The 22,695-nt window shown below is 52.4% G+C and overlaps 2 protein-coding genes and 1 long non-coding RNA gene across 15 annotated transcripts in view; 2 read left to right on the top strand and 1 right to left on the bottom strand.

Annotated features, from left to right (window-relative positions):
- Positions 1 to 808: 808 nt before the first annotated feature.
- XKR8 (XK related 8) lies at positions 809 to 7,123 on the top strand. Its single transcript, XM_039511172.1, has 3 exons — positions 809 to 1,263; positions 4,062 to 4,258; positions 5,712 to 7,123. The coding sequence occupies exons 1-3, from the start codon at positions 947 to 949 to the stop codon at positions 6,437 to 6,439; spliced, it is 1,242 nt and encodes a 413-aa protein (XP_039367106.1). The 5' UTR covers positions 809 to 946; the 3' UTR covers positions 6,440 to 7,123.
- Positions 7,124 to 10,621: 3,498 nt separating this feature from the next.
- The window catches only part of EYA3 (EYA transcriptional coactivator and phosphatase 3), a 136,549-nt gene continuing 124,475 nt past the window's right edge, over positions 10,622 to 22,695 (bottom strand). For all 6 annotated transcript variants that reach the window (XM_039511294.1, XM_039511296.1, XM_039511291.1 and 3 more), the window contains 3 exons: positions 22,290 to 22,411; positions 20,805 to 20,905; positions 10,622 to 14,590 (listed from right to left, as the gene is read on the bottom strand). In XM_039511294.1, the coding sequence (XP_039367228.1) occupies positions 14,510 to 14,590; positions 20,805 to 20,905; positions 22,290 to 22,411 (304 nt within the window). In that variant the 3' untranslated portion in view covers positions 10,622 to 14,509. The remainder of the gene's footprint in view (positions 14,591 to 20,804; positions 20,906 to 22,289; positions 22,412 to 22,695) is intronic.
- Positions 16,586 to 22,695, top strand: part of LOC120389083 — a 51,373-nt gene continuing 45,263 nt past the window's right edge. For 3 of the 8 annotated variants that reach the window (XR_005590751.1, XR_005590749.1, XR_005590755.1), the window contains exons 1-2: positions 16,586 to 16,763; positions 17,105 to 17,271. This is a non-coding gene — a long non-coding RNA (uncharacterized LOC120389083). Of the gene's footprint in view, positions 16,764 to 17,104; positions 17,272 to 17,753; positions 17,809 to 18,449; positions 18,592 to 19,870; positions 22,539 to 22,695 lie in introns of those variants that run through there. The other 5 variants (XR_005590752.1, XR_005590753.1, XR_005590750.1 and 2 more) reach the window with 4 other exon arrangements.

Here is a 22,695-nt window from a genome sequence, read left to right as displayed (position 1 = left end):
TCCGGGCCCGGCCGCGCGGCTCCAGGCCCCAGCGCGCCAAGCGCTGCTCGGGGCGGCTGCCGGGGGCTCTGCCGGTCCCGGGAGGGCGGCAGGCGGCTCCGGTGGCCCTCGCGCAGGCGGTGACAGCCGGGGCCCTGGCTGAGCCCGGCCTGTGCGGGGCGAGCTCCCCCCGCGGGCTCGCAGCTCAGCGCCCGCCGGACACGGCAGCGCCGGGAGCCGCCGGCCGGAGGCGCCGCAGAGCCCCGGGCTGCAGGGTCGGGGCCGGGCCGCTCGGCCGCGCCCTCCCTGGCACCGCCCCCGCCCCCAGACAAGCCGCTGTCGCCCGGGGGCCGGGAAGTTCTCTAGTGCGGCGCTGTGGGGCCAGGGAACGAGCGGGGTGAGCCCGGGGCAGGAGGGAGCCGGGGAATCCTGGGCAAGGGGCCCCGGGGCAGGAGGGAGCCGGGGGGGATCCCGGGAAGGGGGCACCCAGGGCAGGAGGGAGCCGGGGAATCCAGGGCAGGGGAGCCAGGGCAGGGGGAGCCGGGGGAATCCCGGGGCAGGGGGCCCCAGGGCAGGAGGGAGCCGGGGGAAATCCCGGGCAGGGGGCCCCGGGCAGAAGGGAGCCGGGGATCCCGGGAAGGGGGTCCCCGGGGCAGGAGGGAGCTGGGGATCCCGGGGCAGGGGCCCCAGGGTAGGAGGGAGCCAGGGGGGGAAATCCCGGGGTGGGGGGGCCCCCGGGGCAGGAGGGAGCCGGGGGGGATCCCAGGGAAGAGGGGTCCCTAGGGGAGGAGGGGGCTGGGGAGGAGGGGGAAGGGTTGAAGGGGTAGGAGGGAGTTTCGTGGGGTTCCCCAGGGCAGCAGAGAGCCTAGGGCAGGAGGGTCCCAGGGCGGGTTTGGTAGGAGGCCAGCAGGCAGAGTAGGGCTGTGCAGGGAGAGCGAGGCGGTGCCATCTGTGGCCCCTTTGTGCCATGGCAGGGTCAGGCCATGGCTCTGGTGGCTCCCCACCCTCATCTCCTCATTACCGGTACCTGGACCTGCTCTTCGCCCTGCTGGGCGCTGCTGCTTTCTTGGCAGACCTGGTCGCTGATCTGTGGGTGGCCTCCAGCTACATGCAGGCTGGGCACTGTCTCTGGGGGGGGCTGGTGCTGGCACTGCTGGGCCTCTCCTCTCTGGCCATGCAGTTCTTCAGCTGGGCCTGGTACCAGACGGACGACATCGAGCAGGACCTTCCCAGTGGCCGCTGCTTGACTGTGGTGCACCTCCTCCAGCTGGGCTATCTCTACAGGTAAGGGCACTGCGGAGGGTGAATGCAGGTTAAGTGCCCCCTGCCCAGTAACTCACCCTCTGCTGAGATCTTGCAGCCCAGGGCCACCTGTCCTTCACCCTGACCTCAGCTGGAGAGGGGTCCTGAAGGTCCCTGCAGGCCCTGCTGCTGGGCACACACAGATCCTGGAGGGAGGAAACTAATGGTGCCAGAGTGAATGGTGATTTCCTTAGGCACAAGTGGGTGGGAATACCCATATCTGTTCCCCTGGCTCACAACTGCAACACTAGCCTGGTGGCAGGTGCTGGACTGGTCTGCACATCCCAACAGCACCTTCCCCGTGCCACTGGTGCCCTGCATTTGCAGCCTTCTCCCCAGTGTGGTGAACACACATTTTGCCTTGCCTTGCCCTTCACCATCACAGCTGCTGTACTTCCATGGGTAGGTAGCCTGCTCCATATAGGCTAGATTTGAATTTCCCACTAAAATTTACAAATAAAAACTACACTATACTGGAGTTGAGGCTGAGTACATGTCAGTAACCAAAGGGTTAAAATATCACAGAGCGGCTGTAATTATCCCCATACCAGCTGTTACAAACCCAGGAAATTCAGGGTTAAGGTTCAGCTGAAATCCAAAGAGCAAGGGTGTGGAAGTGCACAGTCAAGGCACCTGTCTTCCTGCCTGGTAGTGAGGCCCCTCAGTAATTCTTAGTGCACTGTAGGGTGGTGGTCCCTGATGAAGCTGATTTTGAAGACAACAATTTTTTTCATTTTCCCCTCGGTGCCCCTCCATTATACAAACAGTAACATGCTGGTCAGGGACTCGTTCGGTGACCGGCAGGGCTTGGCTGCGGTGGGGCAGCTGCAATAGGTGACAACATGAGGAAACGTCAGAACTGTGCGACTCCCTGGTGCTAACACATACAAACCAGTGCATGTTTTTGTCTTTATTCCCAGCATGCACAAGGAGGCCAGGTCTACAGTAAGGCTTGGTCTACACTACCAACTTATATCGGTATAACAACGTTCCTCAGGGGTGTGGATCTCCCACACCCGAGAGCGACCTAGCCCCTAGTGTAGATAGTGCTGTCGACAGAAGGGCCTCTTCTGTTGCCATAGCCACCGCCTCTCAGACAGATGGCGTTCCTATGCCAGTGGGGGAAGCTCTCCCTCGGTGTCTTCACTAAGTGCTACAGTGACATAGGTGCACCCTGTGCCGTTGCAGTGTTTAGATGTGGACAGGCCCTTACACTTCTGCAGGCATAGCAATGTCAATCAGAGGTGGATTTGTTTGCAGCATTGCTATTCCGGCAGATCACCTAGTATAGACATGGCTGTACACATAAAAGTGCGTTAGCCAGTCTAGGTGCCTTTGCTTGTGGAACTGGTATAAGCAGAAGTTATACCTCCAGGAGGAGGGTTACTCATATAGCTACACTGGCACAGTTATACCAGCAAATCTTTTCTGCTTGAACTAGGCCTAAGTGTGAAACACACTCAGCTCCCTCAGGCCTCGCCCGCATGACCTCAGGGCTGGGGTTGGCTGCACTGGTACAGTCCAGTGGCAAGCGCAGAGAGCAGTGGTTCAGCTAACCTGGTTGTTGAAGCTGTGCTGTTTTCTGGTGCAGAGGAGACCTAAGCTACTGTCAGTTCCAGCCATTTTCCCTAACATGTCCCACCTTTGCTATCTGGTTTTGCCCTGCTGTGAGTAGTAGCACCAGGAAAGCTAGTGTAGACAGGACTCAGAGGCCACCATCCCACTGCCTGCGTGGGTGTTCTGCTGGCAGCCCCCATATGCTAGTTGTTGCAGTCACAGGTGGTGCTGCAGGGCTAGTAGCTAAGAAAAGGCTGATGCAGACAGCCTCAATGCTGCGCTGGGCTCGTGGGCCTGTCTCTCTCCAGCACTGCCTCTGACAGTGCCCCATGTTCTTCTCTTGGTGGAGCATTTCATTCATTCTCTGCCCAGGGCACAGGAACAAACTGCTGGAGTTCCCAGGGTTCCCTGCACATTGGGGCTGTGTTTCAGGCTGCTACTGGCAGGTTCAGTATCCTGTGTGTAAAAAGCAATGTCATTTCCTGCATTTGAACCTATGGTTGTTAGAACTGGGCAGACTGTTTGCTGTTCACCACTTGAGCTGATTGCTGGGGGTTGTGTTTTGTTCAGCTGGGACAAGGAAAGTAGACAAGTCACTTTCTCTTTTGGTTCTGGTCCAGTTCTAGTGGATTTCAGATCACTCTGTGTAGTGCTCCTCGCTGCAGTGTTTGGGTTGCAAATACTGCAGGGGAATGTTGAACCCAAACCAAAAGTTGTTTTCATTGGAACTGGGGCGGGAAATGACGCCCCTGGATTTCTTTCTTCTGATGGTGGATTATTAATACAGCCTAAACTTTGGGCCTAAAGTGACTTGACAAGTGAGTGTGAGATCTCAGCCTGTCAAACGCAGCCCAAAGCCCCCCAAATGAGTGACACTCTGAAGTTATTCATGCAGGAAACGTAACCTGCTGTGGGACCCTGGCATTAGCATACGCTCCGTAGCATCCATATCATGAATGCTGACTGGCGATGTAGATAGTTGTCCGTAGTAGAAGTCAGAGAAAGACAGGTACTGGGGATTAAAATGAGATCTCCCTTGACGTGAAGGGCATGAACGAGTGTCCCATTCACTTTGTCCAGCATGGATTTAGAGCTGTCTTGAGGGCAGGCTGGCTCTGGACTCCCACGCCCTAGTGACAGAGAGACAGAGCTGTGTTTGTGGCATTGAGGTGCTGCCCTGGTGTAGAGCAGCCTCTCATGGCAGGGCCGTGATGTCTGCACAGGTGTCTCCGTATGCTGAGAGTGGGCTGGCGAGTATGCAGGGCAGAGACTGCACCGCAGCAGGAGCGAGGCTACGCTGTCTTCCTGTCCCATGACATCAGCATGCTGCGCCTCTTTGAGACCTTCCTGGAGAGCACCCCTCAGCTCACGCTTGCTCTCGCCATTGTTCTGCATACAAACAAGGTGGAGCTTTTCCAGGGTGAGTGGCACAGCTCCTGGGCGTGGTGGGGGCAGGGCACTGGGGGATTCCTTATCACAGAGCCACCTGGTGAGGAGTGGGTAAGTGGGATCAGGGAACGATCCCTTGAGCTTCTAAAGGATACGAGAGCTGGGCCTGATTCTGGAGCCCATCGGTCAGACTGGGGAGGTGCTGGTTCTCCCTGGGAATGTAGCTTGACCCCTCCTGCTCACAGCGTCTTGTGCTCCCAGCCCTGGGGGATTTCTCACTAGGCACCGCGTTAGCTCAGAGCTGGGGTTGAGCGTAGTGCAGGGCCGGGCTCCAGTTAGACCCTGCAGGGTTGGGATGTGCTGTGCTGTGCTGCGCTGCAAGGAAGGGGGCTCTGGCCGCTGGGAGATTGGGCTGTTACCTAGTCGCAGGTGTTTCCCCTTCATTCTGATGTGCCCATCTCAGATGCTGCAAAACAGCCTTCTGAGAAGAGGGGAGGGGTTGGGATTTTGGTGCCCATGGGGAGGGATCCTCTCTGGGAGGTGGAGGGCAGAACACTCTGAACAAGGGGGCCAAAGCAAGGCCCTGCATTGAGCCAAGACCTTGCTTCAGCTGGGAAAGGGGGGGCCTAGCTGGGTACAGGTGTGGCACCTCCCTGCATCTGGGCACAGGTGGGGTGGGCAGTGCCCTCGGAGATCGATTGGCTCTCAGAGCTTCCCAGTGGGACACAAAACTGGGCCAACCCTGAGCCCCCAGCTCAGTTGAGGGCCAGATGCTGTTCCATTGACTCCAGCAGGTCAAGATTTCCCCCAAGTGTTTAGTGCTGGGCTGCAGAGAGCGGCACAGATCAGGCTTGGTTCAGTCCCTCCCTCCAGGCTGGGCTCCCTCAGTCAGGAAGTATCTGGGTGCCTCTGGCCTTGGCCTCAGAGGCTTGTCACTGTGGCCCAGGTCCTGTGGCTACACCCCACTCGGTCCTAAATGGAGATGGCTGAGTCATCCTCCCAGCCCCCTGGTGCCCCCCGCACCTCCCCCCCGGCTGTTGGCATCCGGGCCAAGGAGAGCTTCCCCTAAGCCCCGCAGTTCTCCGCCGGTGCTGCCCCGTGGAGGTGGGGAACTCCCGTTCCAGGCATCTCACAGGGAGCAGGGCGTGGAATAAGGGCTGGCCTCTGGCTGGCTACTTCCTTCACGTTTCTGGGGCTCCCTGAACCAGGCAGTGGCATGTTGGGCGGGCGAGCGAGGTGTGCAAGGGATGTGAGAGCAGCTGTGACACAGAGCCCTTCTGCTGGGCCGGCTGGGGGCCCCCTGAAAGCAGTGGGCTTTGTTCGTTGAGCCAGGGCCTGGCTGCAGTGATGCCTCGTTGGGGTGAAGCCAGCACCTCTCCATGCTGGTCACTGTTGCCCAGGGCCTGAGCCGCTGCCTGATGCCCCATGCAGCTGCCCCCACTGCCTATGTTCCCCGGTGACCCTTTCCCCCACTGTCGTCCTAGGGCTTGGGATTTGCACCGCCTTCCTATGCGTGGCATGGTCACTACTGGATTATCACCAGTCCCTCCGCTGCTTCCTGCTGGACAAGCATGAGCTGGGCCCCCTCTCCTCCACCATCTACTTCCTGTGGAACTTCCTCCTCATCGGCCCCCGTGTCCTGGCAGTCGCGCTCTTCGCCACACTCTTCCCGTGCTACATGGGCCTGCACTTCCTGGGCATCTGGGCTGCCATGCTCCTCTGGGTCTGGCTGCAGGGCACTGACTTCATGGAGGGCCCCAGGTGGGAATGGCTCTACAGGGCAACGGTGGCCGTGATTCTCTATTTCTGCTGGTTCAATGTGGCCGCGGGGCAGACGCGGCAGCGCAGCGCAATCTATCATGGCTTCATCCTGGTGGACAGCGTGCTCCTGGCTGGCTCCTGGCTCTGGTACAATGCCCCTCTGCGTGAGCACTCCTATCTGCTTCCTGTGCTGCTTGCTGCCCTGCTCTGCTCTGTGCTCGGGCTGCTGCTGAGAATCACCTACTACAAGTGGCTCCACCCCACGCTGCAGACCCGGCGCCAGGCGAGCTATGATGAAGTAGACACTGCAGAAGGACTAGCTGGTTTCCGAGCTGTCCCAGCGCCAGCCCCTGTGAACAGACGGATGTACCAGCTGTCCCAGAACCACTTGGTCTCTTTGCAGGCCGGGCGAAACTGGGGGAATGGTGTCCTAGATGACATGTCTCTCTGAGCATAGCTGTCCCTGCTCCAGGCAGAGGGAATTACACCTCAGGGATCTGTGCTGGGGGATCCCATTCCAGACCTGGCCCCAGCGTTCCCAGGGACCGAGCACCACACCTCCGGTATGGGCAGCTGTCGCAGGGAGAGGAGATTGGAGATTGGAGAGAGCTGGGCGGGCCGAGAGCCCTGGCACTTAGGGTCCAACAGCTGGCATCCAGCACGGGTAGCTGTGAAGCCTGTTCTGGGCTGGCACTCTTCCAATGGGAGTGTCATGGGAGAAACCCGCTCTAAGAGTGCTGGATGCTGAATGGGCTCAGCAGCGTGTTAACCCTTATTGTTAGGCCTCTGCCCCGGGATCTGCTCCACTACAGCGAACTCCTCACTTTTTTCCTGCTGGTTGCAGTTGCTCTCGACTTCTGCTCTGCACGTTGCCCTGTTTAGCCCCATCCCCATTTCCCTGCCAGGCTCTCCCCTGCTTTGTTTCATTTCAGCAGAGTTCAATGGGAAACCCTGTAGTAGTGGGTAACCCATGGAGCCTCTAGGGATGGCTTGGCCACTGCGGGGAGCGTCAGTTTGCTGAGGTTTATAAAGGGAAGGGTGTCAGTCCAGGGTGGTATAATACGGTAACGCGGTATTGTGCCTTAAGTGCCTTAGCCAGGGAACAGCAGTGCCTTCTTGTCGTAGAGACGGGGGGAGGGGGGGGGTAAGCATGTGGAGAATTCAGGGGGTGGAGGGGGAAGTGAATGGTGTGGAGAATTTGAGGGGGGGGAAGGGGAGATGACTGACATGAAGAATTTAGGGGTGGGGGAAGGGAATGGTGTGGAACAGCAGTTTTCAAACTGTGGGTCGGGCCGAAGTACTGGGTCGTGGCGGCTCTGGTCAGCACTGCCAGCTGGGACGTGAGAAGTCCTGTCAGCGCTGCTGCCCGGCTAAGGCAGGCTAGTCACTAGACACCGCACTGCGCTCTGAAAGCGGGCAGCAGCAGGCCCGGCTCCTGGGGGAGGGCCACGGGGCTCCGCATGCCCCCACCCCAGGCACTGGCTCTGCACTCCCACTGCCCCAGTCCTGAGCCCCCTCCCCCACCCTGAACCCCTCAGTCCCAGCCCCACCCCTGCACCCCAATCCTCTGCCCCAGCCCTGAGCCCCCCCCACACCCCTCTTCCCCAGCTCAGTTGGGTCAGGGCATCAACAATTTTCTTCAACTGCATCGCCAGAAAAAGTTTGAAAACCCCTGGTGTAGAGGAGGGTGGGGGGAGGGGACTGACTTCGAGAATTCATGGGCGTGAGGGGTGAATGCTCTGAGCTGACTAAACCCTTTGCCTTTTTCAAAACAAAGCTAAATGCTGAAGTTTTTTCAGTGTTGGTTCTTTGTCACAAAGATACTTGGCGTGTTCCTGCATGAATCCCGGCCCCGATCTTAGCCCCCTTTCCCCCATCCAGCCGTGGCTTCCCCCTGCTCTCCCAGCCTTACGAAATAGCTGCTGTGTTGCTGGAAGTCAAGAGCTTGGTTTGGGAGTTGTCATGCTTGGGTCCTACGCCAGGGGTGGGGCTGCTGACTGATTGCAGTTTCCCATGCGGTGTAGCAAAGTCGCTTAGTTTCCAGTTTGTGGGAAGCATATAGGCCTGGCCTCCTGCAGGTTCTTGGCATGGCTCTTGTGGATTTAGGCGGTGCCCAGCTGGAGAGGTGTGTTTCCATGTAACAGTCCCAAAGCTTCCCCAGCTGGGCAGGAGAGGGGCTGAGGTTTGTGGCACGTGCAAAGCAGGGTGGATTGATTAAAATCAATAATTTAAATCAACTTCTCCATTTGTGCTTCACTCATTTTCTAAAGGAAGTGAGAGAAATGTTGATTTACAACCCCATAGGGCCTTGACACTAGATTTGGAACATCTTTTTGCTACCTCAGCGAGTACACTACGCTGATACTTTTATGTAAGCAATTATACAGCTTAATATTTTCAGATTCTTAACTGTACATTTTTAGTATGTTAGAAAATGGTAAAGGATATTTTATTAGATAACTTTTTGCTCATTTGTGTCAAGCTGTGTTCGGATGGTAACTGGCATTTAAACAAACTATATAAAATTTATTTTTATTAAACAAAGCTACCTTAAAAGTTGTTTTACATAAATGTCTTATCAAAACATGTTTCACATTTATAACAATGGTTTAATCAAAGAGAGGGATTAGCTGGTCAGTGAATTAAATGATTTCAGATGTTGTGATAATTGGTCTAAAACTTTTGCCTTCTTTGGAATTTACATGGAAAGCAGGTTAAGTTATTTTCAATTAAAAAAAAAAAGAAGCTATAAACAGGTAAAAGAGAACCAGACAAAGTAAACCAAAAAGGCCATTATGATATAATCCAAAGACTACAAAAAGAACAGGAGTACTTGTGGCACCTTAGAGACTAACAAATTTATTTCAGCATAAGCTTTTGTGGGCTACAGCTCACTTCTTCAGATGCAGAGAAGGGAACACACAGGAGATATTTATACATACAGAGAACATGAAAAGGTGGAAGGATGTATAAATATCTCCTGTGTGTAGCCCACGAAAGCTCATGCTGAAATAAATTTGTTAGTCTCTAAGGTGCCACAAGTACTCTTGTTCTTTCTGCAGATACAGACTAACACGGCTGCTGCTCTGAATCCAAAGACTGTTAAAACATGCTGGAGCCAGAAGTTAATGTACCAAAATTGGTGTGCCTTTCATCTTTTTGGTGTATTGTTTACATTCAGCACTTGTTCCTTTTTTACCCAGAGGTACAGGAATCTCTTAAAAATATTCTAATAGGGTCTCTTTTTACGACCTGCAGCCATGGTGGCTATTTCCCCCCCAGTTTCCAGGTGTTGAAATCAGAACTAAGGCTGCACGCTGAAGAATGTTGTCCCTTCTTCCCAGTGCAGTTTTGACACTGGTGTTGCTCCTTTCTGGTTGCACAATCTGCTCCTTCTCCCCTATTACATAACTCCTCCGCACAAAAAGAACTAACAGCAATCCAAGACTTCTCCTTGTGTAACCCACATGCCTGTTGCACTGCAGTATTGCACTTGTTTAGAGACAGACATCCAGTAACTTCTGAACTGCCTTCCTCTCTGTGCACACACGGAAAGCCATTTACTGGAAGTGCCCAGCCCCATCCAGAAGCAAGGGCTGGGAGTTACTAAGCAGATCAGGGTTTTCCCTGAGCTGGAGAGTAAGTGTCCATAGTGGATGGAGCCATAATTTGAGAACTGAGACCATAAGGGCTCAGGTAGGTAGAGGAGTATGAGACCCACCACCCCCAGGAAGGCTCAATGGACGATCCTGACGAGATACATAATGGCATATGCTAGAGAGTCAGAGACCAGGTCTTTTGCACCCAGTAGCACATGCCCAGGTCCCCCCACAGGATCAAGCCATTAATGCAGCTGCGGCCCTATTGTGCCATATTTATAAAGTTTGACCTCAGAAGTTAGAATCAGGGGAAAACATCTTTCTTTCTACAGAAAAACAGCCTTTAACCTAAAGGTTTTGCCAGAGGCTCATGGATTCAGCATAGTTATTTTTTATTTAAATGTTTAAGAGATTATAAGAAGTTTTGGCTGTAACAGATTTTGTATTAAATTTAGATTTCATTTTAAACAGGTTTATTTTTTAAAATAAAAACATAATTTAAACAACAAAATCAAAAAAATTCCATGTAAGTCACAGAACTCATCAATGGTGCGGAATAAGCAACTGCGGTTCTCTGTCCAGCCCACGCAGCAAACACGAACTACCCCATGTTGGCAGCCACAGCACAGAGGCAGAAGTCTTGCATGAGCCATGAAGAGCATGCTCCTCATTCGCCCTGAGAGACGGCCCAGCCAGGGCAGGGTTCAGAATTCTCCCCTGCCTAGAATCAGCTCCAGGGCTGTCATATTGGATTTTAAAGCCAGCTGGGTGGCTTTCGTGCCATTTACACTGAACATAAGAACAGGCATACTGGGTCAGACCAAAGGTCCATCTAGCCCAGTATCCTGTCTTTCAACAGTGGCCAATGCCAGGTGCCCCAGAGGGAATGAGCAGAACAGGGAACATCAAGTGATCCATTCCCTGTCGCCCATTCCCAGCTTCTGGCAAACAGAGGCTAGGAACACCATCCCTGCCAGGGCACAATTCCTGCTGGGTGGGGATGTGACAGGTTTTCAGAGAACAGACCATAGCAATTATTACAGAAAATAGTCTTTATTTTTCCAGTTTATAGGACAGTTCCCATCTCACAGAACATGACTGGTCACTGAATCCAGCCATTAATGCCCTCAGTCACATACATACACTGCAACCAACACCTAGTTCTGTGTAAGGCATCTGGTGGGTCCAGAGGGAACCACCTGCTTGCTAATATACTCGAGTACAAAGGGGTAATGCAGCCCTGCCAGGGCACTGGGAACCAGCAAGCATCAATAGGCTGGTTTTTAAAGTAACAGGGCTACAGCAAAGCTGAGGACACAGACTTTACCGACTCAGCCTGGAGGGCACAGGAATACTCAGAAGGAGCATCTTAGGGCTGTGCCACTTTTCCAGCTTTAGAATTTGACACGTTGCTGGTTAAATTACAGTCAAATTGAAAATAATCAAAAAGCAACAAAACAGCAGGCATTTTCAAACGATCCTCTTCTGAAGAGAATCCCACGCCTGCCAGCTCCCTAGAGAAGGGACAAGTCTCACAAATGCAGCCAGCCACAGAAAGAATAAAACAGCCAGGTTAACCTTTATTAATGTAACACAGAAATGTACCATCAACCTCCTGGTAGAAAAGTATTTTACATACATTCGAGGAGACATCGTATAAATATCATTAAGAAATGTCACTGGCTGCAATAGTTTCACACTCAGCCTAAATTTTGCTGAGGTCTTAAAGGTTCCTTAAAATAATCTGAAGTAAACACAAAGCAAAGCCTGCCAGCTATCTGATTGCTCAGTACCTTGGCTTCTATGCTCACTACGAACACCGGGGGGATCCCCCCCAAGGCAGGGCTCCCCTGCAGTTCTACTTTGTACAATGACTGAAGTGAAGCGGGAGTTTCCCACGGTTAAGGCACAGGTTTCAAATCCCAAATTAAGCTCACTGAAATATGACATGTGTTCCAAACAGGCTCAGTTTCACAGGACAAAGTGCCTCAAGCATGTTTACAAGAGAGCTTCTGGCCAGCTGGTGACCCTCACCAGCGAGAGATGCTTATGGAAACCAGAACGGACTCTCCTTTGATCATCATCCTTTGAAGACTTCATCTTCAGCTGCACACAGCATCTGTGTCTTTGGAAACGATGCATTTTCATGTGGCTAATTTCCTGCTGGCTCCTCTCCATTCTCGGTGGTTAATGTAGTAGCTAACTCTTCTATGGGCTTTATTTTACAAACAGGTGCTTTAAGGAGCTGAGAACAGGGCAACTCCAGTACCTCCTGTCACACATCGGACACCCCTCGCCGCACTCCTCTAGTCTCCCCAAACGCACAGGCACCACAGGCAAGCGCATGCCTTCTCTGCCCAGTCCTTCTCCCCCAGCACACAACATGTTAGGGAGAGCAGGGACAATGGGATCTCCTCCCAATGTCAGTGTGTAAACCTCACTGGGGTAATGGCGCAACACGAGCGAGAGACGTTAGTGTATCTGAACACTACATGACCAGGTAGCCTCCCTCAGGCCGCCAATGCAGGGAACAGAGCAGTAGTTACAAATACAGACGTATTTCCAAACATTAGGACAATTCCCATATAATGAGCCATAAAGTAACTACTCACCATTGAAACTGGTGTGTCAGATTCTCTACCAGGGAAGATGCTTCCCAGACTGAATGGCTTCTATGTACATGGCACTAAACACATGGAAGAAGTTTCCTGGGGAGTCAGCTACAAATGCACCCAGCTTTGGAGTATATCAGCTTAAGGTCAGAGTGCAAAGCTAGTGCCTAATGAGTGGCTAGTACTAGAAAGGCAGGTTCCTGGTCCCAGAGCTCCCCTTGGCAGTTGGGAGATGACATTCCTTAGTAGTTGTTTTATCAAGGAGGTCAAAGATATAAATATACCTGAAATCCAGAGACTCCCATGCTTTCCCAGTTCTCACGTTGTCTCTGCCTAGATTAGCAAACCCATCCAGCTGTCCCAGGATTAGCAGGGTTGGGAGCCCTAGTATAGAGGGGCCACCTGCTTGCCACCAGTTTTTCAGTCATTGTTTCTCCTGACCCTGTTCAGAGCTGACAGCGGGCTCTCCACAGGAGGCTCCAGCACTGCCAATACCCGTGCAGCTGAGCTGGTGCTAGCCATAATGCCGAATTCTCAGAGAGTGTCTCTGGCACAGACAGGGCTCACTGCCAGTGGATTTCCTTAGACATGCATGAGCTTGATGGCATGGGGGAGTAGGTCAGACACTTTGGTAACCATGGCCAAAACATGCAGCTGCTCAGCGTCCTTCTCAGTGTGTAGCTCTTTGGAGTAAAGTGCTGAGCTTCCCAGACCATCCCCTCTACAGGTTCCAGATCAGGGATCAAGGGCTGTCTAGGATGCTCAGGATGTCTAAAGATGGGATCCTCCAGATACCTCGAACCTTTCATATCCCAGCTGAGCGCGAACAGCAGAGAGGATGTGCTGCTGCTGGGCATGAGAGGCTCCTACGTTGTACACTGGAACCTCCAAGTAGCTACATGTTCCGGTGCTGCCATGGCACATGCTTAGGAAAGAGGCAGAAGAATTTCACATGGGATGGGGAGAGCTATGCAGAACAAAGCCCTGCAGCTAACACTGGAACTGGCCTCTGACATGAAGCCCCTGACTTGGAGGTGACAATCTCCAAGGTCTAACGCATGGCTGGTACTGAGCAGGGTGGTGCTAAGATACAGGTCTTCTCACTGGGAGCTGATGTCACTTACGCCCTAGCAGAAGGGTCACTGTAACTACTATCCGTGTCTGGGTGCAGTGGGGGTGGGTAGGAGAATGTCTCCACTCATTGCTAGTGGCTCTCCGTCTCGGTTGTCCTAGAAAACAGAATTCCACTGACAAATGGATTTTTGTTGGGTGTAACTGGGGCTGGGGTGTAGTGGAAAGAAATCCAAGCAACTGAACCTGATTCTGCCGACAGGAAATTACTGGACACGGATAGAACTGGGAGAAACAGCCCAGAAAGCCCATTGACATTTCCTTTCCTAATATAATTCGTGAGAATAATTGTGCCTTAAATCACTGGTGGCCAAGTGAAGAACCTCCCACCACATCGGCAGTGCTGAATGAAATACAGCACATGTTCCTATAGTGCCCATCACTCTGTAGTCCAGATCACTGGCCATTGGCAAGGCTAGAATTTGGTAATTCTTAGCTGGGAGACAGAGCCCAAGGGAAGGGGTGTGTGGTGACTGAATAGAGATCCAAGGGTTCACTAGGAAAGCCGACCTTTTCCTATACAGGGAACTACAAGTCCTGGATACGTGCCCTTCTCCCTTGTTACTATTCAGTGAAGCTGCTTGGAACAAAACAACCTAAGAAATGGCACTAAATTAACTCTTCTGAACAGACGGGGTAGGGGAGGGGCTCATTTGCACAGTGACAGAGGTATATTTGTCATTTTCATTAATATTTCCCATGAAAAATTAACAGACTTTTTGGCCTTGCAAGATGGGGAAAGTTCAACCCTGCCCCAGATGCTAGACTCTTTTCTATAAAAATAATGTCTATACATTCACTGTGGGATCTATAACTAAGTTGGTTAGAATGGGAGAAGGATCTTACAAAAGTCTGCTGCTATTATATTACCACAAGGATATGCACAGTGAATCTCTGGAGATTACCAGCTAGAGCTCCTTAGCTCCAGCCATTCCCTTCTTTATAAAACAGAGAACAATTAAAGACTGTAGCTATACTGTGTCTGCTGCTCTGGGTAAACCCCTTTGTTCCTGGCAGTACCCGTGCTCCTGAGGAAGTGACTGGGTGTCACCTCCTACTGTACAGTTTGCATTAGCTACATTTCTTCATCAAGGTGAAAAGAAAGCTCCGAGATAGACAAGATTTCTGCCCCTCCTGGAGAGAGGCTTGAAAGGAGCTACATTTGCTCCTCTCAGCTTCTTACAGGAAGTCTAGCTCGAGGGCCTGGTGAAGGGACACAAGGTCTGCATGGTTCGTGATCCTCCAGAAGGGCATGTTGTGCTGCAACAGACAGTTACAAAACCACTGTTACAGACAGAGCGGGTGCAAGGATGTTTCACGCCCTAGGCAAAACTTCCACCTTGCGCCCTCCCCCCTCCCCCGAGCCCTGTGGCAGCTCTTCGCCCCCCCTGCCCTAAGGCGCCCCCCCACCCCCGCGGCAGCTCCCCACCCCAGCTCACCTCTGCTCCGCCTCCTCCCCGAGCACGCCCTCACCGCTCCACTTCTCCCGCCTCCCAGGCTTGCGGTGCCAATCAGCTGTTTGGCGCCGCAAGCCTGGGAAGGAGAGAAGCAGAGCGGAGCGGCGTGCTCAGGGGAGGAGGTGGAGCAGAGGTGAGCTGGGGCGGGGAGTGGTTCCCCTGCGTGCTGCGCCCCTCCTACTTGCTGCAGGCGGCCCTCCCCGCGCCCCCCTGCCCGAGGTCCCTCCGCCTAAATGCTGATGACGACCGGGGCAGCCAAAGATCTGGCCGCTGCGGTCACCGCCAAAGGACCCAAAATGCCACCCCCCAAATGCTAGTGCCCTAGGCGACCGCCTAGGTCGCCTAATGGGTTGTACCGGCCCTGGTTACAGAACAGCTATCCATCTCCACGTAGTCACAGCAAAGTGCACAGGTCGAGTTTCACAATGCAGTCCCAAAGCTGACAGGCCCTAGCATACAATGGGCCACCAGGACTCCACTGGCCTGTTCACGCCTGTGCCACCCACACCTCTGTGTTCAGGATGAACAAGGCTGCAGTCAGCTGAGTTACAGAAGGTGCTGACCTCAGGCTTTGGGAAAGCTGCTGCTGCTCTCAGAGGACAATTTGCTGCATAATTTACAGGAGGAGCATGCTTAGATGAGAAAGCAGCTGCATGGCACACAAAGCTCACAGCATGCAAGCGAGTCACATCTGCATAATGACTGTTCAGACAGTGACTTAGTGCACGTGACGGTGTCTCAGAGCACGTAGTTAGCAGGATTGGATTGAACAAGCCTGAACAGCTTGCTTAACCAAACTGTCAATACCCACTGTTAGTCTAATTTATAAAACTGAGAGGGGTTAACCAGGAGCAATCTAGTGATCTAACGACTGTTAGGAATGGGGTCCTCATTCATTTCAGAGACCTTGCACCTCACCAATCAATGTAATACAGCAACATTCTCTGAGATTATTTTATGAGGATGGTATTGTACTAACAGTCTATGAATGCAAGTTAAATGCAACCAAAAAAGGAAGCACCCAAGGGAGACATTAAGTCTGAGAAATCAAGCCCTCAAGAGTCAGGTAATTCTCCAGATTAAAGGATATCCCACCATGTTAACTCTGCCAGGCTGCACATCATACTATACATATACCCACTGTTAAACAGCATAGCTTGGGGGAGGGGAAAGTAGGGTTACTGTTCCCCCAGCAACTGTGATTCTTTGAGATGATGTGGTCAGTGTGGATCCCACTGTAGGTTCGCATGCACCTCTGGTGTGAGATTGGGGTCTTCTGAGCAGCATCCATCGAGGCTGTGCATGTGTCCCATGCCCCCATACGAGGGCATAAAGGGAAGGACAGCCATGATCCTCCTTCAGTTCCCTCGTAATTCTCCCTGGATAGCGGGATGAGGAGTCTTGGCTGTATCAGTCAAACAGGGATTGAACTAAAGCACCGCTGTCCCGAACCTGTGGCATGTTTCACAAAGGTCAGTGGGTTGCTCCACGTGGCTGCCCTACAGAGATCATTACAGTTCTGCAGCAGGCCAGAGATGTTGCCTGTTCCTGCTGGAGCGTGCCTTGATGTTTGGAGGGGCAGGCTCAGCAGCCATGCAGCCATCTGATAGCAAGTGGAAATGCATTGTGTGATCTCCTTCAAGATTTGCTGGGATGAGATGGCTTGGCCTTTCAACACATCACATATGGCCACAAAGAGGCAGAGAGTAGGTCTGAAAGGCTTGGCCTTGTTGATGTAACAAAGCAGGGTTCTTGGAACATTCACAGTATGAAGATTCTTTTCTCCTAGCAATGAGTACAGCTTTGGGAAGAGGACTGGTAATGATAGAGACTGGTTCAGGTGGAATTCTGAACTTAGGGTGGTTTCATCACTACTGTGTCCCTGTGGAAGGGAGTACATGGCAGTTCAGCCATGAGAGCTTGTGCTTCACTGACTCTGTGCTGATATGATGGCTATGAGAAAGGCAGTCTTGATGGTGAGATGGCACAATGAGCATTCCGCTAATTATTCACGGGGGACTCCATGAACTATAGGAGAACCACATGAATCTACCATGTGAGAGTAGGGTCTCTTACTGGAGGCAGGTCTGGAGAAGGCCCTTGAGAAATCTTGACATTGTACGGTGTGAAAAAACTGAGTGTGACTGCACTGGAATGTGGCACACTGATACTAGTGCCAGATGGTCTTTAAGGGAGCTAAGGCCTAGTCCTGCCTGCTTCAAGGACCAGTATGTAGTCCAGAATCTTTGGTATCAGGGCCTTAGCTGGGTTTACATCATTTTGAGTTGTCTACATAGAAAATCTTTTCCACTTCAAGGAGCAAGTCTTCCCACAGGAGGGTTTCTGACACTAGAAGGATCTCCTGGACCTGCAGGGAGCAGTCTCCATCAGTCCTCTTGAACCTTCCAACATCCAGGCCATCAGAGGCAGAAACCACAGGTCCAGGTTCAATACCAGCCCCTGGTTCTGTAATTGCACGTTGAGGTAGGTGGAAAGGTGTATTAGTGGGGATGTCTACAGGAGACCTGACAGCCAAACTTGCCTCATCCAGTAAGAGGTTATCATTATGACCATAGCTTGGTCCCATCTGAGCTTGGATATGATCCTGGGGATCGGTAGGAAGGGAAGTAGTCCTTTAGACCATTGAAGTAGAAAGGTGTCTGTAAGGGAGTGGGACTAAAACCTCCTATGGAGCAGAAGTCCTTGCACGTGGCATTGTTTACCATGCAAACAGGCCTATGGTGGGAATAGCCCACCAGCAAAACACTGGGTCTAGGGATGGATTTCCGCAGTGACCACTTGTGGCTGGTTACCACGTTCCTACTCAGGAAGGTGCCAGGTTGTTGCTGACCCCTGTTCAGTGCAGAGCTACTGGAGTCACTGTGTGTCAGTGGCACCATTTCCAGAACATGATCACCTCCAGGTAGGAAGGAGATGATTGAGTACCTCCTTGCTTGTTTATGTAGAGCATCACCAGAGTGTTGTCCACAAGGATCTGCACTGTGGCACTCCAGAGGGCAGGTAAGAATGCTATGCAAGCCAGCCTGATGGCTCTTAGTTCCAAGACATTCACATGCAGTTTTAGATCACCCTGAAGCCAGAAAGCTTGCATCTGCAGGTGGTTCAGGTGGACACTCCAGCCTGGGACCAGCACCATCATCAGGGAGGGTACTAAGAAAGGTATCCCTTTTCTTACGTACAGTGGGTCTAGCCACCATTTGAGGTACTGCAGGGACATGGGGTAGGTCTGAGACTTGTTTGGTCATAAGGTGCCTAGATGGGGAACAGACTGTCCTCAGCCAGTGTTGCAGGAGGCTGAGGTGAAGTCTGGCAAGTGGTGTGACATATGTGCACACGAACATAAGGCCAAGGGTCTCAGACATGTACACACTATGGTTGTTGGCCTTGTCTGTGGGTCACACACTACAACTGCAGGGACCGGAACTTGTCCTCAGTTTGGCAAAAGCTTTCCTCAAAGGAGATGAGCAGAGTTCCCTTGAATTAACATCTGTGCCGGTACAAGAGACAACATCTTGTGGTTCACCAGGAGTCCCAAGTGGGAGAATGGAGCGAGGATATGAGCTGCTTTGGTCTCCCCTCGGGATCTGCCTCTGGCCAGCCAGTTGTCTAGATACAGGGAGACAGATTACTTGTTTCCTTAGATGCTCGGCCACCACAGACAGACCTTGGTGAACATTCTTCGCTCCTTAGAGTGTCAAGAAAGCAGAACCGTGTACTGATGATGGTCGGGCCCCACGGTGATGCTCGATACTTCCTGTGGGCCGAGTGGATGGTGATGTGGAAGTATGTATCCTGAAAAATCAAGAGCCATAAATCAGTGGAGCTTGGAGCCAATGGGGGCAAATATTACCATCCTGAACCTGAGATGGCATATGTATTTGCTGAGTCTCTTCAGGTCTAGGATAGGTGAAGACCCCCTTTCTTCTTTGGGACAGGGACATATCAGGTTTAGAAGCCCCTTCCCCTGCACTCCTGAGGTACCTCTTCTATGGCTCCTAGGCAAAGCAACAGGGGCCCCTTCTGTTTGTTATAGGCTCTTGTTAAAAGCATCCCATAAGAGGGATGGGGCGGGGTTGGGTGGTTATGAGGTAGGGAATGGAACTGGACAGAGTAGCTCTGGGCGATGATCTCCAGCCCCATCTGTCTGTTAGCACAGACCATGCCCAGTGGAATGGGGTGAGGTGGCATCCAAAGGTCATGCTCAGTGGACTGGTTATGCAGTTCTTGACTGTCCAATCAAATGTGCTGATGGGTTATCATGGGGCTGAGGAGCAGGAGGGTTGTTGACATGCCTTCTTGTACCTTTGCTGGCCTGGTACTCTGAATGTCTGTGGTAAAACGGGATATGCAGTCTCCGTTGGTGCAGTATGCATTTCTAGAGGGTGGGGAGTGCAGTTTCCCAGAAAGCACAGGTCGCATTGGAATCAGGGAATGTAGGGTGCCCTCAGTCCATTCACTGAACTGCTCTGAAGCCTTGAAGGGCAAGTTCTGGTGGGTTGCTGGCCAGACCAGTGCCAATGCCAGTGTGCTGGAGGTTAAGTCTGTAGAGATCCTCTGGCTTATTGGTGACACTGCTCACAGAACTCAGTGGTGAAGGGTCTCTGCTAAACTCCAATAGAGAGGCATGTCCTGGGGATGGTGAGGAGGACAACTTCTCTTCCATAGGCAGCATTGATAGAAAAGGTGGCACTGGTGCCAAGGAGTGTGTGGGTGCTAGTGTGTATGTCTGTGCCGAGTGCGGCTCTGGTGCACTCCCAGTCTGTACTGCCAGTACCAGAATCAACATCAATGGAGGTACTTCTGGTACCTGTACCAGTGAAGTCTGCTGCAGCACAGTGTGCTCCTCTCCACTCATCTTCGTTGCCACATGTGACTTGGTCAGCTTGTCTCCTAATGTTTTCCTGTGATCCTTATTATGGGAGGACACTGAGCTCCTGCTCTGATGGCTAGGGAGACCCCTCTTGAAACCCTATTTCCATGTCTGGGCTACTGATGGCTTGGCACTAATGTCCACACTGCTGACAGTGCTGGCTCTGGCTTCGGTGCTGTTTTGTTTGCACAGGCCTTTGGCGTGGCCTGCCTGCTGTGCTGGAAGATGCAGCCTTGATCACTAAAGGGGTCTGAGCTTGGCTCTTCTGCATCCAATGCCACTCTCATAGCTTGCTCCAGAAGACAGAGATTCAGCCTCATATCCCTTGACGTGTGGGTTCCTGCAGGGAGGACAGGCAGACCAAGTCCTTGCTTGGGATGCGAGGCTCTCCCCAGCAGAACAGGTTCCGAGGAATCTCGCCATCGCAGGAGGGGTGGGGCTAGAAGGCAGCATGTTTTGAGTCTGTACAGGGGGCCTGTCTCTATGGGCAGGGTGTACAGGGGATCTGTAGTTTGACAAGCACTAAGAACAGAGTAGGCCAATAGCAATAAAGAATGAAGGTGGTTCTGAAGAATCTCAGAAGATCGGAAGGAGTTTTTTGATAAGTTTAGCTGGAGTGAAAGACTAGTGGGTTGGACACCATCTAGGCTCAGTCTCGCAGCCATGGGTGGGAAGAAGGAATTGAGGGAGGGTTGCGGTTGCCTGTCCTTTCTGACCTGGCAGGGGAGCACGAGGAGACACAGGGCACATGTTTGTCCCTGCCAGGTACTGCAATCCAAAAGAATCCAATCTCATGCATGTGAGATGCATGCACACCTACAGTGGATCCTCACCGACGTACACAATGGAGAACACTACAGGAGTGCAATGTGACAGAGTTAATGCTGGCAACGGCCCCAGAAGGTGAAGAGGCCAAGGGATCACAGCTACGTAGAGGCAAGAGGGGAAGAGCAGGGATGGAGTGCACGTCACAGGAGGATCGGGGAGGAGCTCCGCACCACTGGGGAGCAGCCAGGGAAGAAGAGCCAAGCCCCAGAAGCAAAGTCTGTGGAAAAGAAGAGCAGTGGCAGCCCAGGTCCCAGTTCGCATCAGCCCCACAACCTGGGCTGCAGTCCCAGACACTCACCTGTTTAGCTGCTATCTCTTCATCGCGCCCATCTCCGATCACCACATATGTTACTTTCTTTCCAAATCGTGACACAATCCTCTCAAAACAGCTCTCTTTACCTGCCAAAACACACCCCAATGGTGAATGCTCATGGGAGCAGCACTACCCACCCCAGCACAGGCCCACCCTTCTTGGCCAAGGGAAAACTCTCGTTTGGTTCCTTTCACAAGGCTACCATCTCCTCGGCAAGGACAGAACACCTGCTTTGCACTCTACTGGTACAAGCTGTTCCTATTCACATGAGCAGCTGGAGAGAGCCAGGCATCAGGGATTTCTCATTTGCACAGTGTCCTGATTTCCTATCCCAGGATAGAGAGAGAGTCATTTTCAAAGCACACAATACAAATGCTGGCTCCATCTCTGATGAGGGAGCCCCAGTCCATGTCTTTTTCAAATCCAGTACTGGGCTGTCTAGAAGGATGAGCTCACAGTCACTGCAGACTAGGAGAGTTGGGCACCAAGGAGAGATTTGTCTGTGTCTGCCACTCCCTCCCCAGGGACTGGCTGGAAACACTGAGCAACTATAGATCTAGCTCCAGTGACAAGATGGGCCCATCTGCCATATCCAGGCCATTTGAGGGGTGCAAGCCAAGGGGTTCCCCAACAGGACTGCTAGCCAGTTCAGACATCACAAAGCAACTACACCATTCCCAAGAGGGTGCAGTACACTCCCCCACCCAGCTGGCTCTACTGTCCGGTGCTGAGGAGGGTAAAGTCATGGCCTTGCCCTCACACTCTGTCAGGTATCTCGCTCCCAGAGGCATGCCAGCAGGGCCTGTGCTCTCCATGGGATTCTGGCCAGCACCAGGGCCCTCCCTTCTCCTGCACATCCCAACACAGGGCTTGACCAAAACTGGAGCTTGAGAGGGACAGTGGGACTCTGCCAATTGAGCAAAGCTTCTTTCAAGTCCCTTTAGCAATGGCTGTCTGCTGCAGCACTATACGCCAGGTGGCTGCAGACTCTCTTTATTTCCTAAAGAGATTTTACTGAAGAGTCTTAAATCTCAAATATCTACTGATAAGAATGTGTTAAAACAAGCTGAATACTTCAGGAGCTGTACTGAAGCCATATTCTGTGCTGTCTGTGGAGTGCCCAACGACAAGGATGAGGGCAGAAGTCCTCAATTGGCAGTCTTGGGCAGTGCTGTTCAAAAACTTAGCTGCGTTACTGGGGACTTGTCTACATTAGGGTTTTTTGCATCAGGGCAGCTACCCGAGTGCCAAACTGGCATGGATGTTCTGCACCAGTGTAAAGTGGGGTTTATCCCAGGATAAGCTGTGAAGGTACAAGCCCTGTGCAGTCCATCCACACTGGCGATGTAGCAACAGTCCTAAAATCCCTGACATAGTTGAGCCCTGGCTCTCCCTCTAGAGGCCCCAGCCAGCACTCCCTAACAGGCACCCCTGGCAACAGCGGAGTGCTGTTTGGAGCAATAACCATACCTATTTTTGTAGCACTATAAATATTTTCAATGGGGAACACTTCTCCCAAGCCGTACAAGAGAACTTTGGCGAGAGCTGGCACCAGCTGTGTTGTCGTGATCAGGACATTCACACAATTTTTTCTAAAGGGTAAAAGAAGAAACAATGAAAAACAGCCATGGCAGAGGATGCAGGGGCTGGCTCTGGACAGCTGGCTTAGGCAACCATAGCAGGGGCCATGTGCTCTGCTGGACACTGCTGTACCTTTCAAAGCAGATCATGATTTAGCCTCTTTTTGCCTGCTGAAACAGTCTCCTCCTTGCTCTCCCCCTCATCCCTCTCTTACATTTAGTGCTTTTTGTACATCCCTCCTCTTCTTTAAACTGCATTCAGTGCCTTTAACAGTAGCTGGGCTCTGTCTGTCAGT

The sequence above is a fragment of the Mauremys reevesii genome, linkage group 23 (genome assembly GCF_016161935.1).
Source record: "Mauremys reevesii isolate NIE-2019 linkage group 23, ASM1616193v1, whole genome shotgun sequence".
NCBI lineage: Eukaryota > Metazoa > Chordata > Testudines > Geoemydidae > Mauremys > Mauremys reevesii.
The sequence above is the reverse complement of the archived record's forward strand: the minus strand, read 5'-3'. Positions and strand labels throughout refer to the sequence as shown.

Coding starts and splice junctions, on each gene's coding strand:
- XKR8 (XM_039511172.1), top strand. CDS start 947: ATGGCAGGGTCAGGCCATGGCTCTGGTGGCTCCCCACCCTCATCTCCT. Junction 1,264..4,061: donor CAGCTGGGCTATCTCTACAG/GTAAGGGCACTG, acceptor ATGTCTGCACAG/GTGTCTCCGTATGCTGAGAG. Junction 4,259..5,711: donor CAAGGTGGAGCTTTTCCAGG/GTGAGTGGCACA, acceptor CTGTCGTCCTAG/GGCTTGGGATTTGCACCGCC.